Below are 14,897 nucleotides of genomic sequence, written 5' to 3' on the forward strand. Positions count from 1 at the left end.
GAGTGAGGTGAGATAGGAGCGTAAGAAAGGTCCAAGGTCAGAGAGACGTGGAAGAAAAGAAAAGAGACTGAAGGACCTCTAACTCCTCTGGATCACTAGAAGGAGCAAGAAGAGAGAAACCCAGCGGGGTTCACAAATGGCCTGCCCTTTCTGCTCTCCCATCTTCTCTCAAGGCCGCCAAGACAATGTAGATGGAGGGTGAGGGGAAATCCAGTGCGATGTGGAAGTAACTCTCCTGCCTTCTTCCTCTTCGTTGAGCTTTTAGTTTCTCGGATACCTTTCCATTCATCCCCCTCCACCCCACCCTATCCCTTGGCAAAATCTCAGGGCTTTATTGGGGTCAGTAGGATTCCGGACACCCCTCCAGTCCGCTCCCAAAAGACAGACTCCACGTTCGTAGGCAGTAGGTCGGGATTTGGAGAGATCCCTCCCCACAGGAACCCCACCCCTTCCCACCTCCTCGCCCCACTCCTCTTCTCCGCGGCCGTCAGTCTCTCCATTTCCCCCTCCTGGTCTCGTCCTTCCTCCCGCCTCTCTCGCTCTCCCTCCCCTCGCTTTCATCCTCCTATCCCCACCTCTCCAACCTCCTCTTTCATCCCCCTCCCCTCTCTTCTCCTCCCCGCTCCCGCCTGCCCCACCCCTGGGAAGCCCCTCCCGTCGGGCAGCGCCGCCTTATAAGCGGGTTCCCTGCCGGGGGCGGCAGCGGCTGGTCGGCGGCAGCTCTGCTGGTGCGGGGGCGGAGATTCGAAGACCGAGCGACCGCGGCCGGAGCGCGCCGGCCACCGCCCGCACCGCCCTTCCGCTTGCCCTCCGGACGGCCGCAGCCCTGCGGGTCTCCGCTCCAGACCCACCCCCGCCCCACCCCGCGCGCCTCTGCCGCCTCTTCCTGAGACCCAGCTTGCTGAACGGCCGCCGCTGCCACTGTCGCCGCCGCCGTCGTCACCGCGCCAGATTCCGGCCGCGGCCACCCTCTGCCGTCCAGGGCCCCTCTGTCCCGGCCCCGGGACCCCGGCTCCCCGCCAGCCCCGGCCCCGGCCCCGGCACCATGTCGGAGAAGAGCGTGGAGGCAGCGGCCGAGTTGAGCGCCAAGGTAGGGGCGTGAGCGGCGGCGGCGCCTGGGACCCCGCGCGGCTCCCGGGATTCAGGGAGACCCTCCGCCCTAGACCCCCCGACGGCCCCGCGCGGCCCTCGCGCCGGGGTCCCAGCGGACCCCATTCTGCCCTCCCCCCGCGCCCCAGCCTGGAGCTGCCTACCCGGCCGCCCGCGGCTCCCGGCAGCGCCCTCTAGCTTCCCCGCGCGCTGCGGCTCCGGGCCTCGCCGCTCGGGTCTGCGTCCGGCCCCGCCGCCGTCCCCACCCCTCGCCGGCCTCTATCCCGTCCAGTCTCCCGTCGGAGCTCTCCGCGTCTCACTTTACCATGTGCCCTCCCCCTCTTCCTCCCCGCTCCCGTTTTCCCCATCTCTCCTTCCACTCTGACCTCACCTTTCCTCTTGCTAAGCCGTTTGAGATCCTCAAGTGTAAACAGGACTCTCCCGGGAGGCTACTCCTCTCGGCCCCTCCCTCGCGGCCCGACTGTCTCTTGCCCTCGCGGGACTGCTGCTGCCTCCGCCTCTTTCTCTTTCCCTCCTTTCCATCTTCATCTTATACTTCTTCTACACTGGTCACCAGCTTTTTTTTTTCCCCCCTGTATCCTCCATCACCCCCCTACACACACACACACACACACACTTAAAGAATCTCGAGTTTCTAAAAATTGGAAGTGGGGCGGGAATAGCCTTCGAAAAAGCTGAGGCTGGGCGGGCGTTGCATTGAGCTGTCCTTGCCCACGTTAGCTCTCCTCCCGGCCCCATCCTTTTGCCCTTGTCTCTCTTCCAGCCTTTCTCTAATTTCCCTAGGGAACCTACAGAGTGTTGCTTTGGGAAATAAATGCAGCCAGAGTTTGGGGGCTGGGAGCCTGACCTTGGTGGTGATGGGTGGGGGAGCTGAGGAGCGGCCACACAGGCCTCCCAGAGGCCTGCGAAGTGAAAGGGGGGAGCCAATGGGATTAAAGGCAGTGGGAGAGGGGATATGTGTGAGATCTGACAAGGTGTGCCTGTGTGGTCCTCCAGTGGGCTGTGTGGTGGCATGTGACTTCACTGAGTAGGTGTCTTTGTATGTCTGAAATCCAGTGAGTGTGTGGGACTGCCCGTGTCAGTTACATGTGTGCATGTGAAGAGGTAGATGTTCTGGAGCCATGTTGCTGCTTTGTGAGTGCAGAGTGGCTCCACTGTGCTCTTGTGTTGTCTAGAGAGTGTGCCAGAATGCCCAAACCCCAGGTCATGTGTCTCCAGATTGCTTGGGCGCTCCTCTGTAGCTCTGTGTGTGAATCGATGTCAGTCAGTGTCAGTGTGTGTGCCTGTGGTGAGTAAATGAGGCCAGAGAGCTGCTTAACGCAAGACCTAGGGTCTAGGTCACATACCCTCCTGGAAAAGGGATCATGGAAGGACAGTGACCAGGACAGGAACAGGGGAGGAGAGGACCTGTCCCTTTGGACTTTGGTCAGTGGTGTTATCTCTCCCTCCTTTGCATTCTCTCTCTCTCCATCAGCGCAGATGGGAAATTTAGGCCATGGCCATAGAGACTTGGGACTAGGGTCCCAGAGAGGTGCAGACTAGCCTAACCCCTGGGTCTCCTGCCTAAAGTTGTAGGGAAAAAAAGCACACCAGGTAGTACAAATGCCATATGAACTATGAGGCAATGAAATGAGGACAACCAAGTAGGATGAAGAAGAAACCTAGCAGGGTGGGTGAGAGGATGAAGTGTTCTGTGCTCCCCTTAAAGGGGAAAGGGAATGGAATATCTTCCTGGACCAGCCATTTTGCACCAACCCCCTATTCTAGACAGTCCCCTTCCAGAAAAGACACACCCTCCCAGGATAATTTGCTTATACAGAAAACTGCCATCCATATGGAACCAGATATAGAGAGTTGCACAGAAAAACCAGATTAGATCACATAGAGACACATACAGTGTCTGCCAAGAGGTGGAGTAAGGAGAGGAAACAGAATTGGAAAGACAGGTGCAGTGTCCAGAGGGGACTCTGACATGAGCATCTACCCCTGCCACATCAGACTAGGACATCAAGGGTATGTCCACTGGGATCTAGGGGTAAAGGAGAGAAGGAAGTGTAGTGGGAGGATTCTCTGGTACCTGGCTTATCTACATCCTACCCAGACGTGGCCCTTGTTAACGTCTCTTCACCTGCCATGTCCGATACTCTTCCTTCCATGTTCTTTTATCTTCCTTTACCTACATCTCCACTGGAAATGGCTTCTTCTACTCTTCCAACATTCACACCACAGGAGGTAGGGAGGAGGAAACTACTTGACCTTGTGTAAACTGTTTGAGTTAGAGGTAGGGACAAGCGTGTGTGTATTTGTGTGTGTTTGTGTGTGTAGGGGTGCCGGAATCATGCTGGTGTGCTCTCCCTCCTCCTGTAGTGTTAGGTCAAGTAGGAGTGAGGATTAGGGAGAGAGAGAAACAAAGGCATGAGAAGCTGGATGGGGAGCTGGGAGAGATGCCCAGGAGAGAGAATACTCAGGAAAAGGCCCCAGAGGTAGACAAAAGGCAGATCAGGGCCGGCAGTAGGAGGGGGCAGGCAAAGGAGGCGGAGGGACTTGGAGAGGGGGTGGGGCATTGAGGGCTCCAAACAGATGGAGGGGATTTGCTTTGCTGAGCTGAACTCTTCAGCCTGTGAGGTTTGGAAGAACTTGATGGGGGTGGGGATCAGTTACCTTGGTGCCTGCTCCCCTTTACTTGAACACTTTTCTACCTCCACTGAGTCTTGGGGAAGGGGGTCTGTGGTTTTGGCTCCTTTGGTGGCCCTAATGTAAGGACCCTGGAGACCTGTGTTCTGTCTCTAAGCTGTGCCCAGCCACCTTCTCTATTTCATATCCCTCCAAGCTTACTGCAGACCGTGAGAATGGGGCTAGAGGGACTTGAGGACTGAGATAATTTGTGGTGTGTTGAAGGTGACCTCTTTCTCCCTTGCAGGACCTGAAGGAGAAGAAAGAGAAAGTGGAGGAGAAGGCAAGCCGGAAGGAGCGGAAGAAAGAAGTGGTGGAGGTATGGAGGGGTCAGGCAGGAGATGGTTATACGTGCCCCACCATCCACCCTCCCACTTACCATCATCCTTCTTCACAGTTACCTCCTGGGGGCTGGGTCCTATCCTTTTTTGGCCCATCCTATCCTCACTGTCCAACCCTGAGGTTGCTCCCAAGTTTTTTATCACCCACTGTCCCATTCCATGGCCTTGGTGGCAGTGGGTAGAGGCACACAGCCAAGCTGATACTGCTTCCTCTCCTGGTTCCCAAAGGAGGAGGAGAACGGAGCTGAGGAAGAAGAAGAAGAAACCGCTGAGGATGGAGAGGAGGAGGATGAAGGGGAAGAAGAAGGTGGGGAGGGTCAGGGGAGGCTGGACTGGGTAAGATAGGGCTCAAAGGAACAGTGTCAGGGTGGGTTTGAAGACCTGAAGCAGGGCTGAGTGAGGGTGACCTCAGGGGGTCTCTGCCAGAGCTTCCTGCCCTTCCCCAATGACCCATTTCTGGCTCCTCAGATGAGGAAGAAGAAGAGGAAGATGACGAAGGGCCTGCACTGAAGAGAGCTGCTGAAGAGGAGGTTTGGGCTGGGTTGTGGGGCCTGAGGGTCTGTCAGGGATGCAGAAGGGGCTGGAACCCCTTTGGATCTGAACCCAGATCCCTGTGGTGGCCTGGGCGGGGGCTGGAGCAGAGCTGGGACAGGAGGAGGTCCCCTCTCCTATTTTACAGCTACCCCAATTCTTTCCCTCTCTAGGATGAAGCAGATCCCAAGCGACAGAAGACAGAAAATGGGGCGTCAGCATGAGGCCCCTGCCAACAGGCTGGGGGTTGGAGGCCCGTCAGGGCCTGGAGGTGGGAGTGGGAATGGACAAATACAGCCACTCTTCACCTGGCTCCCTGCTCTGGTTCCCAGCACCAGAGCTGCCACCCCCTTCTTCCTCCCCAGCCTTCTCATTTCCGCCTATCCAGACACTGCCCCATCCATCCTCACTCTGCCATTGTTCCACCTCCTGACCTGTTCCATCTGAGCTCCCCAGCTGGTCCCCAATCTCCTTAATCTCTTCCTCCCTTCCCCCAGCCAATCCCACCCTCCTCTCTGGTAGCCTCTCCCACCCAACCTCTGCATCTCCCAGCCTCATTTCCTGCTCCATCCCTATCCTGCCTGGTCCTTGGATTTCCCTCAGATCCCCTCTCAGACAGCGACAGGCCGGGGTGGGGCCCATGGGGCCAGGGTTGGGGCCTAGCCCCACAGCTGCCCCCTCCCCTCCCCTTTTTGTATAATTTAATAAAGAAATGGTCGCGCTTCTGTTTTTAACCTGTCTCCTGCTTTCCAGGGACCCAGTTAATGCAATAAGCGGGGAGGGAAGAGGGAAGGGTGGTTGACGACACATCCTGTCAGGACCCTTTCATTTATAAAAGAGTAGCAGCATACTCCTACACCCATGAATCCAGAAGACAAGATCAGCATTCCAGGAGCAGACAGGGAGCACAGTTTCTTTTGAGGTGACTTCTGTCCCGTTTTTGGAATCTTAGGGATGCTCCTCCCTAGCAATACACACACACTTCCCTGCTAACCCACACAAGACCTAGACACTGCTGAGCCCAGTGGAAAGCTACCAGCGATATTGTGCTGAACCAGGCAAATAGAAACAGCCCCAGGAACAGGAAGTATCCTGCCTCTGAAATGGGAGAGTGGTTATAGGGCTGGGTCTCATTCCCCTAGGATCTGGAGGGAGAGAGAGCTACCTGGCATCCAAGGTGATGCTATGTGCTGACCCTGAGGAAGTGAACTCCATCTGGTCAAGCAAGGAGAACCCCAGAGCCTCTGGTACCCAAGCCACTACCTCCTGCAAGAACGGCCTTGCCATCACTCTCTAGTTCTCAGCTGTGCCTGAGCAGGAGTGCCCTTCTGCCAATATCGGGCTTCCTTCCTTGGTTCCTCTGTTCATAGTTTGGTCTTAGAGAGTTTCTGTATTACTCCATCTGCTTAACATCCTTTCCTCTCAGAGCCTCTGGATTGGGGGAAGCTGCTGTGTGCTCAAGGATCTGAGCTGGAGGGTATGCAAGAGAGGTTGGCTCATTGATGCCATTCTTCCAAGAGAAGAAGAAACCCACAACTCACCCAGGGTCAGGACTGTATACACACACACACACACACACACATACACGCCCCTTGTGTCTTCACACTCAGACATCAGCAAATTGTTTCATCTCTGAGCCTCGGTTTTGTCATCTGTACAATGGGGGAGGATCATTAGATTCCATAAGTTACTATATTTAGGCTGTCATGTACATACGGAGAGCTCAGTATCTTGTAGCTATTATTTACCTCAGACTTAAGTTGCCCTTTCCCAGATCTATGATGTATTAGGGTGCAGTAAAGCTTCCTGTCCACCTTATTCCTGGGAGTCATTGTAAGGGTGGGTGGGGAGGCAGGTTTCTGTGTATCATGAAATTCTGGGAGGTTAAGGGAAAGGGGGATGAGGACCAAGGAGAGGATTACAGGATTGCCAAGAAGAAAATAACATTGGGCTGAGGAGGCAGTTTAGTGATAGGCAAGTGGGTTGTTCAGGACAGAAATGGTTTGGAGAGAGGGCAGAAAGTTCCTGGGAAAGCGAACAGTCTTAAGGGTGGGGGAGGTACAAGAGGGGGCGGTGGGAAGACCCAGGACGGAGGAAGTAAACAAGGGGAGAGCCACCACAGAGGTGGAGGGTGATGCTGCTGGGAATCAACCCCCTCAGACTTTCCACTGCGAAGTGAAACTGTGAGCTGTAGGGTGTGTGTGGGGGGGCAACGGGGAGGGGAAGTGGGGAAGGTGGAGAGAAGGCAGGACAGGGGCGAGGGCCCTGGGAGCAGCACACCGGCATCCCAGCTCACGCAGCCAGCTCGCCTCCACTCTGCTCTCTGCTGATGCCTTGTCCCATTCCCTGGGACACTTCCTTACCTCTACCCCACCCTCAGGCTGCCTGATCAGACCAGCATTCCCCTGGATTCCAGCTTCTGATCACTAGTCGCTCCCCTCTCTCCCCAGGTTCCCCTCCAGTCCCACTTACTCTAGATTCCCTTCCTTCACCTCCTTCTTTGTAGAACCCCTCTTTTGTCCTCCTCTCATCCCTTTTCTGACCTCCTCCCTTTAGAAGGCTTATCGTGGCCCAGGCTATAGGGGAGATGTGGGAGGCACAGTTCCTGGCCTTGCTTCTGCAACTGCTGTGGGTGGCTCCAGGTAAGGTGGTGATGGTGGGAGGGCTGACCTCCAGACCCAGAAGGGGTCAAAAGGAATCTCTCTCTCTCTAACCCCACAATTCCCAAGGTCCTTAGCTCTTGTGCTGGATCTTCTAACGTCTTTCTTGGGGCAATCTTTCTAGCCCCTAAGCCTCTCTGCAGTCTCCTCCTTGGCAGGGAGGGAAGAGGCAGAAACCAAGCTCATCCCAGACCTTTTCTCCCTCAGGAAAACACTGGGGCGCTTTCTCTACTCCTAAACCTCTTGGCTTATGGCCCTTCTCCTTAGTTTGTCTTTTCCTCCCCAGTGGAGGCTTCAGGGCCTGGGGCAAGGCTCCCAGTGGTGTGGGCCCAGGAGGGGGCACCTGTCCAACTCCCCTGCAGCCCCAAAATCCCTCTTGAGGACCTCAGCCTTCTGCGAAGTGCAGCGGTCACTTGGCAGCATCAACCAGACAGGTATGCATACCAAACCTGGGCAACAGAATTCCCAAATCCAGCTAGATTAATGGCAGCCAGACTTACAACCCAACACCCAACTCATCTCATGTCCCTCTCAGGGCATACCACCCATCTATCTGTCTCCTCACCTAAGCTTGCAGTCCCTGAAGCCAGGGTCTCAGCCCCACCTACAGCCATGCACCTTTCCTGCCCTCCTTCGCAGCCTGCTCCTCTTACACCTGCATCCCATAGTGTACGCCTGTTTCTCCCGTAGTGGATGGTGCAGGCTCCGTTGGGGGGAAGGGAAGGGGAGGGCGGCTGGTGGTCAAAAGACCTCTCTGGGCAGGCTTTCTAGTCTTCAAAGGGAGGCTGGACTGCAATGCTCCGAAGGTGCTTCCCCCTAGACTTTCTCAGTGCCATCTCTCTGCCGCCTAGCAGCCCGCCCGGCCCCGCCCCCGGCAGCCCTACAGCCTTCGGCCCTGGGGCGCCCTCCTCCCGGGGCTCCGGGCCCCGCCGCTACATAGTACTGAGCGTGGCCTCCGGAGGATTGCGCAGCGGGAGGCAGCCCCTACAGCCCCGGGTACAGCTGGTGGAGCGAGATCTCCAACGCGGGGACTTCTCTCTGAGGTTGCGCCCAGCCCGGCTTGCCGACTCCGGCGAGTACAGCGCCACCGTGCGCCTCAGGGACCGCGCCCTCGTCTGCCGCCTCCGTCTGAGCGTGGGCCAAGCCTCGAGTAAGTGGAGGCGGGGCAAGGGGCTAGTAGGGGCTAGGAGAAGGGTGCTTCATTCCCCTCTGCCCGGGACACAGGAAGGGCTGGGGAAGGATGCACCCTTGGCACTGCCAGAGTGCCCCCAGAGAGTAAAGAAAGAGGGTGAAGGACTAGGTTGCGGAGTGGAAGGTGCCCCTAAGAGCAGGTGTGTGTGTGTGTGGGGGGGGTAGGGCCTAATGGAGAGATTGTATCACCCCAGCAGCTCCCCTTCCCCCACTTAGTGGTGGGGAGGTATCAAGGACTCTTCTGGGGGCTACGGGATGTGGGAACATTGTGGGGCTAGAGTGATTCATTTCAGACATCTCTAGCTCAGGGGATGGGCTTAGTGGGGACCCTCAGCCGTGACATGGAGAAAGAGAAGGGTAGAAGGCTCCAAATAAACCGGAAAGTGAGCATCCAGGCCCTGGGCTGGGGTAGGGGAGAGGAGGACAAAGAAACCTAAAGCAAAGTAAGTCCCTGTTTCCAGGAGCTTCCAGGTTAATTGGCTTGCTGAGTTAGAAAAGTGTTTTGGTGAGGGGCTGACCCAGCCTTCTTTACCCTTTGTACAGTGACTGCCAGCACCCCAGGACCTCTTAGAACCTCTGAGTCAGTCATCTTGAACTGCTCCTTCAGCCGCCCTGAACTCCCAGCCTCTGTGCGCTGGTTCAGGGGCTGGGCTCAGGTCCCTGTCCAGAAGTCCCCTCAGCACCACTTGGTCGGAAGCTTCCTTTTCCTGCCTCAAGTCAGCCCCTCAGACTCTGGGCCATGGGGCTGCATCCTCACCTACAGAGATGGCTTCAATGTCTCCATCACGTACAATCTCAGTGTTCTGGGTAACTCCTCCAGTTTGCCTTCACACTTGACCACAACCCCTTCCTGCCCCCCTGTCATCTCCTCTGACTTATCAGTCCCCAAAACAAGTCCTCAGCAGTTAGTGCCACCTATGATTGCTCTGGCCCCACTGTTCTACCCCTTTCTCGTGTGGCAGCCTTTCATCTGCCTCCTCCTCTTCTAGCTTCTCCCTTGGCCGTCCAGCTGCATTTGCTGGTCTTTAGCCTCCTGCCACCCAGTCCATGTTTCTGAGCGCCCTCAGTTCACCCACCTTATTCTGCTCCTTAGCACTCTACAGCTGGAACACCTTCTCTGCTCTTCTCTTCTTTCTCCCTTCCATTCAGACACAGCACTCCAATCCCTTTGCATCTCCCCCTATCAAATTTGACTTTGATTTCCTTTTTCTTTCTAGGTCTGGAGCCCCCAGCCCCACTAACAGTTTATGCTGGAGCAGGTTCCAGGGTGGGATTGCCCTGCCGCCTGCCTCTTGTTATGGGGACCCAGACTTTCCTCACTGCCAAGTGGGTCCCACCTGGGGGAGGCCCTGCCTTCCAGGTGGCTGGAGACAATGGCAGTTTTACCCTTTGGCTGGAGGCCGTGAGCCAGGCCCAGGCTGGGACCTATACCTGCTGTATCCACCTGCAGGGGCAGCAACTCAGTGCCACCATCACTTTGGCAGTCATCACAGGTCAGCCCCAGGTGGGGAAGGGGCAGCCCCCATCCAGGGGTAGCTAGGACAGGGAAAGAGGGCTGGCTGGGCAAAGACTGGGCAAATCCATAGCCATGATGCCAGGTACTGGGCACATGTCCTGTTTTCTCACCCCCTTTGTAAAGAACTGAAACTGAAAATCTCCCCTTGAGTCACAGAAATGTTCCACTGTTCTCTAAGGGGCTCCCCTGCCCTGAATTGGCAGGAGGGTCTGAGCAGCTGGAAGAAGAGACGGCAACAGTTTGAATGATTCCAAAGAGGTGGAATATATTTCCATAATCCTTGTCCACTTTGGGGCTAGGCTTTGGGTTAAAGTTGCAGACTGTTGCTTGGATTTGGGAGGAGTTGATAAATCAGTTCTTTGGTTAGCAAATATTTACTGAGCAAAGGCCTTCCAAGACAGTTTAAAACAAACACAGGAAAAAAAAATACTCAGAAAGTATGTGTAGAATGATTGGTAACTGTTAGCCATGACAGCTTGGCTAAGTCTGCAGTCTTCACCTGTGGGCACTAAATAGTAGCAGCACATGAAAGAAAAAAACCCACCAAACTCACTGTCATCGAGTCGATTCCAACTTATAGCGACCCCCTTTGGGGTTTTGAGGCAGTAAATCTGTTTTTTTTTTTTTTTTAAATTGTGATTTGGGTGAAAGTTTACCTCTTCTCTGTGTCCATCCCTCCATGCACTCCTGCCCCCTGAGCTGTCTCCCTGTGCATAAACAGCCCTTCTTTCTTCCATGATTGTTCTCTCCAAGGAGTATATCTACCTCAGGCACATGTTCAGCTCTTATTCCTGTCTTTTGTTTGGCTAGAAGCCACAGGTATGGGTTCAATTCCAGACCTGAAGGGCCGCTAGGGGCCATTGTCTCAGTGGTTCCACCAGGCTCTATCAGACCAGCAAACCTTGTCCCCCCCTTTTTTTTTTTCCCCCCAAATGATTTTGAGTTTTGTTCCGCATTGTTCTCCCTCTCTATCCAGGATCTCCTACATAAATCCCCCTCCAAGTGGTTGACAGTGGTAGCCAGGCACCATCTAGTTCTTCTGGACCCATAGTCGTTTAGGCTGAGGATCACATGGTGTACCAGTTGCAAGGACTAATTGTTTCCATGAATCGTTGGTTTTCTTCATTCTTCTTTGCTCTGGATGAGGAGAGACTCATCATTGCATCTAGATGGCTGTTTGCAAGTTTTTAAGATCCCATTTGTTACTAGCCAAATAGGAGGTAGAACAATGTTTTGTGCAGTATGTTATGAGGCAGTAAATCTTTATGGAAGTAGATTGCCTAGTCTTCCTTCCACAGAGTGGCTGGTGGGTTTGAACCACCAGCCTTCTGGTTAGTAGTCAAATGCCTTAGGCACTATACCACAGTAGGTGCTTAGTAGTATATATCAGTTGAATGAATACATGAATAAGTTAACAAATAATACATCTCCTGAGGGTCAGTACTGCATTTCCACCTGCTTCCTGGATATTTCTGTCTAGATATTGTATCCACACTGCAGCCTCATGCTGAACCCCATCTTTTCCTCAAACCCAATCCTTTTGCTGACATAAGCCTTTCTGTCAGTAACTCCACTTGAAAGCTGGCCTTCTCCTCATCTCCTCATATGCATTCAGTCACCAAAGTCTACCAATTCTTTTATCTGGTGTCTGTCTTCTTGAGGGCCAACTGTTTCATGGAGTTTTCCATGGTATCTCCACAACAATTTGTTTCATAGACAGGGAAACTTCCAAAGTCACACAGTTGGGAAGTTCTAAACTCAGAGCCTAACTCTTGGTTCTTTTTTTTGGGGGGGAGGACGATCAGGGAGCACCACTGATCTTTTTATTGTCTCCATAGTTTTGCCTTTTCCAGAATATCATACACTTGGAATCACAGACTATGCAGGCTTTTCAGACTGGCTTCTTTCACTAATAAATATGCATGCACAGTTCCTTCATGTCTTTTTATGACTTGATAACTCTCCTTTTTATCAATAAATAATATTCCTTTGTAGGTTAAACTCCAGTATTTGTGTCATCAAATCTTCACCCTCCTGTACACCATGTTCAGATCAAGGCCCTTCACCATTTATCTCTGTCTATCCACTCTATAAGGTTTCTAGGTCACAAAAGCAGTTTGCTTTTGGCTACTAACCTAGAGCTTTGTTCAAACCTACCCAGCAGTGCCATGGAAGAAAGGCTTGGCAATCTGCTCCCAAAAGGTCACAGCCTTTAAAACCCTATAGAGCAGTCCTACTCTGTAACACAAGGATTGCCATGAGTCAGAATTGACATGTTGGCAATGGGTTTGGTTTCCACCCACCCTATAAGAATCTCTGGGTGGTGCAAATGAGTAGGCGCTTGACGACTAACCAAGAAGTTGGCAGTTTGAATCCACCCAGACATACCTGAGAAGAAAGGCCTGGCAATTTGCTTCTGAAAAGTCATAGCCTTGAAAATCCTGTGGAGCTTATTTCTACTCTGACACATATGGGGGTCACCATGAGTCAGATGAGCTCAACGACAGCTGGTGTGGTTTTGGTTTTATCTATCTTATTTTTCACTACACAGCTTTGAGAAGGCTGTCTTTAGATCAATTGGTCAGATCGCTGTTCTCTAAACATTCTGAAAGGTGGGTAGAGCACACTCAGGGGACACATCAAGGCAGGGGACACTGATAAGGAGCCAAGTCATGAAGCAGGAAAGGTACAAGGTATATTTTGGGGGCTAACTCACCTGACTGATGTTAAGGGTTCTAAGCTGGGTAGAAAGTAATATACAAGAACCTGTTGTAGTATCACAGGGTCCTCAGGGCCTGTTTGAGTTTGAGCAATGTCTTTAAGAAAGTAGGGCACCTGGAAAGTTTTTGAGTAGGGGAATGATCTGACCAAAGCATTATCTTACTAAGATTAATTTAGTCATAACCCTTGATTTCTTCCCCCAGCCTCACCCAATCAGAACCCAAATGAATGCAGGGTGACTGGGGGGTAGACCAAAAAAAAAAAAAAACCTCACTGCTGTTGAGTTGAATCCGACTCATAGTGACCCCTCCTTGGGTTTCTAAGGCGGTATCTCTGCAGAAATAGATTGCCCAGTCTTCGTTCTGAGGAGTGGCTGGTGGATTTGAACTGCCAGCCTTCTGGTTGTCTTAAGCACTATGCCACCATAGACCTGTAGTATCAAATAAGAGGGTTGGACCTTAACAGATCTCTTCCTTCTAATTTTTTCAGTGACGCCCAGAGGATTTGGGCTGCCTGGCTCCCCAGAGAAGCTGCTTTGTGAGGTGACTCCCGCGTCTGGACAAGAGCGCTTTGTGTGGAGCACGCTGAGCAACCAGTCTTGGTGGAGCTCCCCAGGGCCCTGGCTGGAGATGCAGGAGGCCAGACTCTGGTCCCAGCCCTGGCAGTGCCAGTTGTACAAGGGGAAGACACTTCTGGGATCAGTGTTATATGTCACAGAGCCGTTTGGCCCAGGTCTGAGACCCCAAAACAACACAGCCCAACTCTAGACCCATCACCTTGAGTCTCCTCCCTTTTCTTTCCAATCTGGAGCCCAATCTCTACCTCTTGTCTAGGTCTGACTCACTTCTGCTACTAATTAGCTGAATGACCCTAGACAAGTCCCTTAAATTCTCTGGGCCTCATTGTCTGCATCTGTAACAATATGAGGGATGGCAAGATGTCCTTTTCATTTCTGACCCTGTGCCTAATCCTGTCCCTTCTCCATAGGTGCCCAGCGCTCTGGGGGAACCCCAGGTGCCATCAAAACAGGCCATTTCCCTCTCTTTCTCATCCTTGGTATCCTCTTGCTGCTCCTCTTTGTCATTGGAGCCTTTGGCTTTCACCTTTGGAGAAGACCGGTGAGCAAGGGGTCCTCCCCCGACACTGCCTTTTCTCTCCCCAAGGGAAGATGCCCAAGGTGGATCCCTGAATTTGCCTCTGTTCTCCAGGGAGCCCTGTGCCTAGGGAGGCATGAAAGGGCTGAGAGAAGGCCTGGGACCAATGGGGAGGGCAGGGTGGCTGGGAAAGAAGAGTAGATGCACTCAGGATCCTTCCTATTTATTTTTCCATCATCCTGTTCTTCCCACCCTCCATCTCTTTCTTGATTTCTTCCCATAGTGGCGACCAAGAAGATTCTCCGCCCTAGAGAATGGGATTCACCCTCCCCAGGCTCAGAGCAAGACAGAGGAGATGGATCAAGAACTGGAGCTAGAACCAGAGCAAGAGCTGGAGCCAGAGCTGGGGCCAGAGCTCCAGCTGGAGCAGCCCTGACCTGGAACTGAGGCAGCCAGCCCATCTCAGCTGCTCAGTTCTTGTCCTTCCACCTCAGCCCTCAAATAAACTCCCTGTCAGCAGCAAACCTGAGTCCGACTCCTTGTCCAGTGAAAGTTCCTATCTCTCCCCAGCCTTTGGGGGCTCTCTTCTCCCACCCTAGCCTCCTGACCCACTTTCCCCAGCCAATCTCTCTCATTTTCTTATTCTCATCTTCCCCTTTTCTGTTCCTGGCCTCTCTGGGTTTCCTCCTTGGTCTCTCTCTTGGCACGCTCTTTTTCTCTCTCTCTCACCCGGGTAGTCATTTTTTTTTGAAGTTCCTAAAAAGCCCTGACTCCTTCTTACCTCTACAGCCCTCCTCTCCTCCATCTTCCACCCATATTGTGCTGGCTGCCCTGGTTTCCGTTATATTTTTGTCTCTCTGCCCCACCCCACCCCATAGTCAATTGCACTTCACCACTTGTCCATGGTTCCCTGGCTGCAGCACAGACACACATACGCACGCGCGCACACACAGAGGAGCTCCTAGGCCAAGGAGGAGCCTTGCTGCCATGTCAAGTCCTCCAGGGGACCAGGTCTGGCAACCTTTCTGGGTGGCTGGCCCAGGTTCCTGCCAATCCCTGC

General features: G+C 53.6%; 1 protein-coding gene across 1 annotated transcript; it reads left to right on the top strand.

The window, feature by feature from the left end:
• The first annotated feature begins 7,242 nt into the window (after positions 1 to 7,242).
• On the top strand, positions 7,243 to 14,273 carry LAG3 (lymphocyte activating 3). Its single transcript, XM_007937121.1, has 8 exons — positions 7,243 to 7,297; positions 7,602 to 7,749; positions 8,194 to 8,465; positions 9,050 to 9,313; positions 9,724 to 9,999; positions 13,233 to 13,475; positions 13,731 to 13,861; positions 14,121 to 14,273. Exons 1-8 carry the CDS (start codon positions 7,243 to 7,245, stop codon positions 14,271 to 14,273), a joined length of 1,542 nt encoding a protein of 513 aa, XP_007935312.1.
• The last annotated feature ends 624 nt before the right edge of the window (positions 14,274 to 14,897 follow it).

This window comes from Orycteropus afer, unplaced genomic scaffold (assembly GCF_000298275.1).
Source record: "Orycteropus afer afer isolate SDZICR_OR568_19922 unplaced genomic scaffold, OryAfe1.0 scaffold00040, whole genome shotgun sequence".
Classification (NCBI taxonomy): Eukaryota; Metazoa; Chordata; class Mammalia; order Tubulidentata; family Orycteropodidae; genus Orycteropus; species Orycteropus afer.

What these genes read in the sequence shown, in the direction of transcription:
- LAG3 (XM_007937121.1), top strand. Translation starts at nt 7,243, where the DNA reads ATGTGGGAGGCACAGTTCCTGGCCTTGCTTCTGCAACTGCTGTGGGTG. An exon ending in GTACAATCTCAGTGTTCTGG is followed by an intron (nt 9,314 to 9,723) that starts GTAACTCCTCCA and finishes TTTTCTTTCTAG; the next exon opens with GTCTGGAGCCCCCAGCCCCA. An exon ending in TTCACCTTTGGAGAAGACCG is followed by an intron (nt 13,862 to 14,120) that starts GTGAGCAAGGGG and finishes TTCTTCCCATAG; the next exon opens with TGGCGACCAAGAAGATTCTC.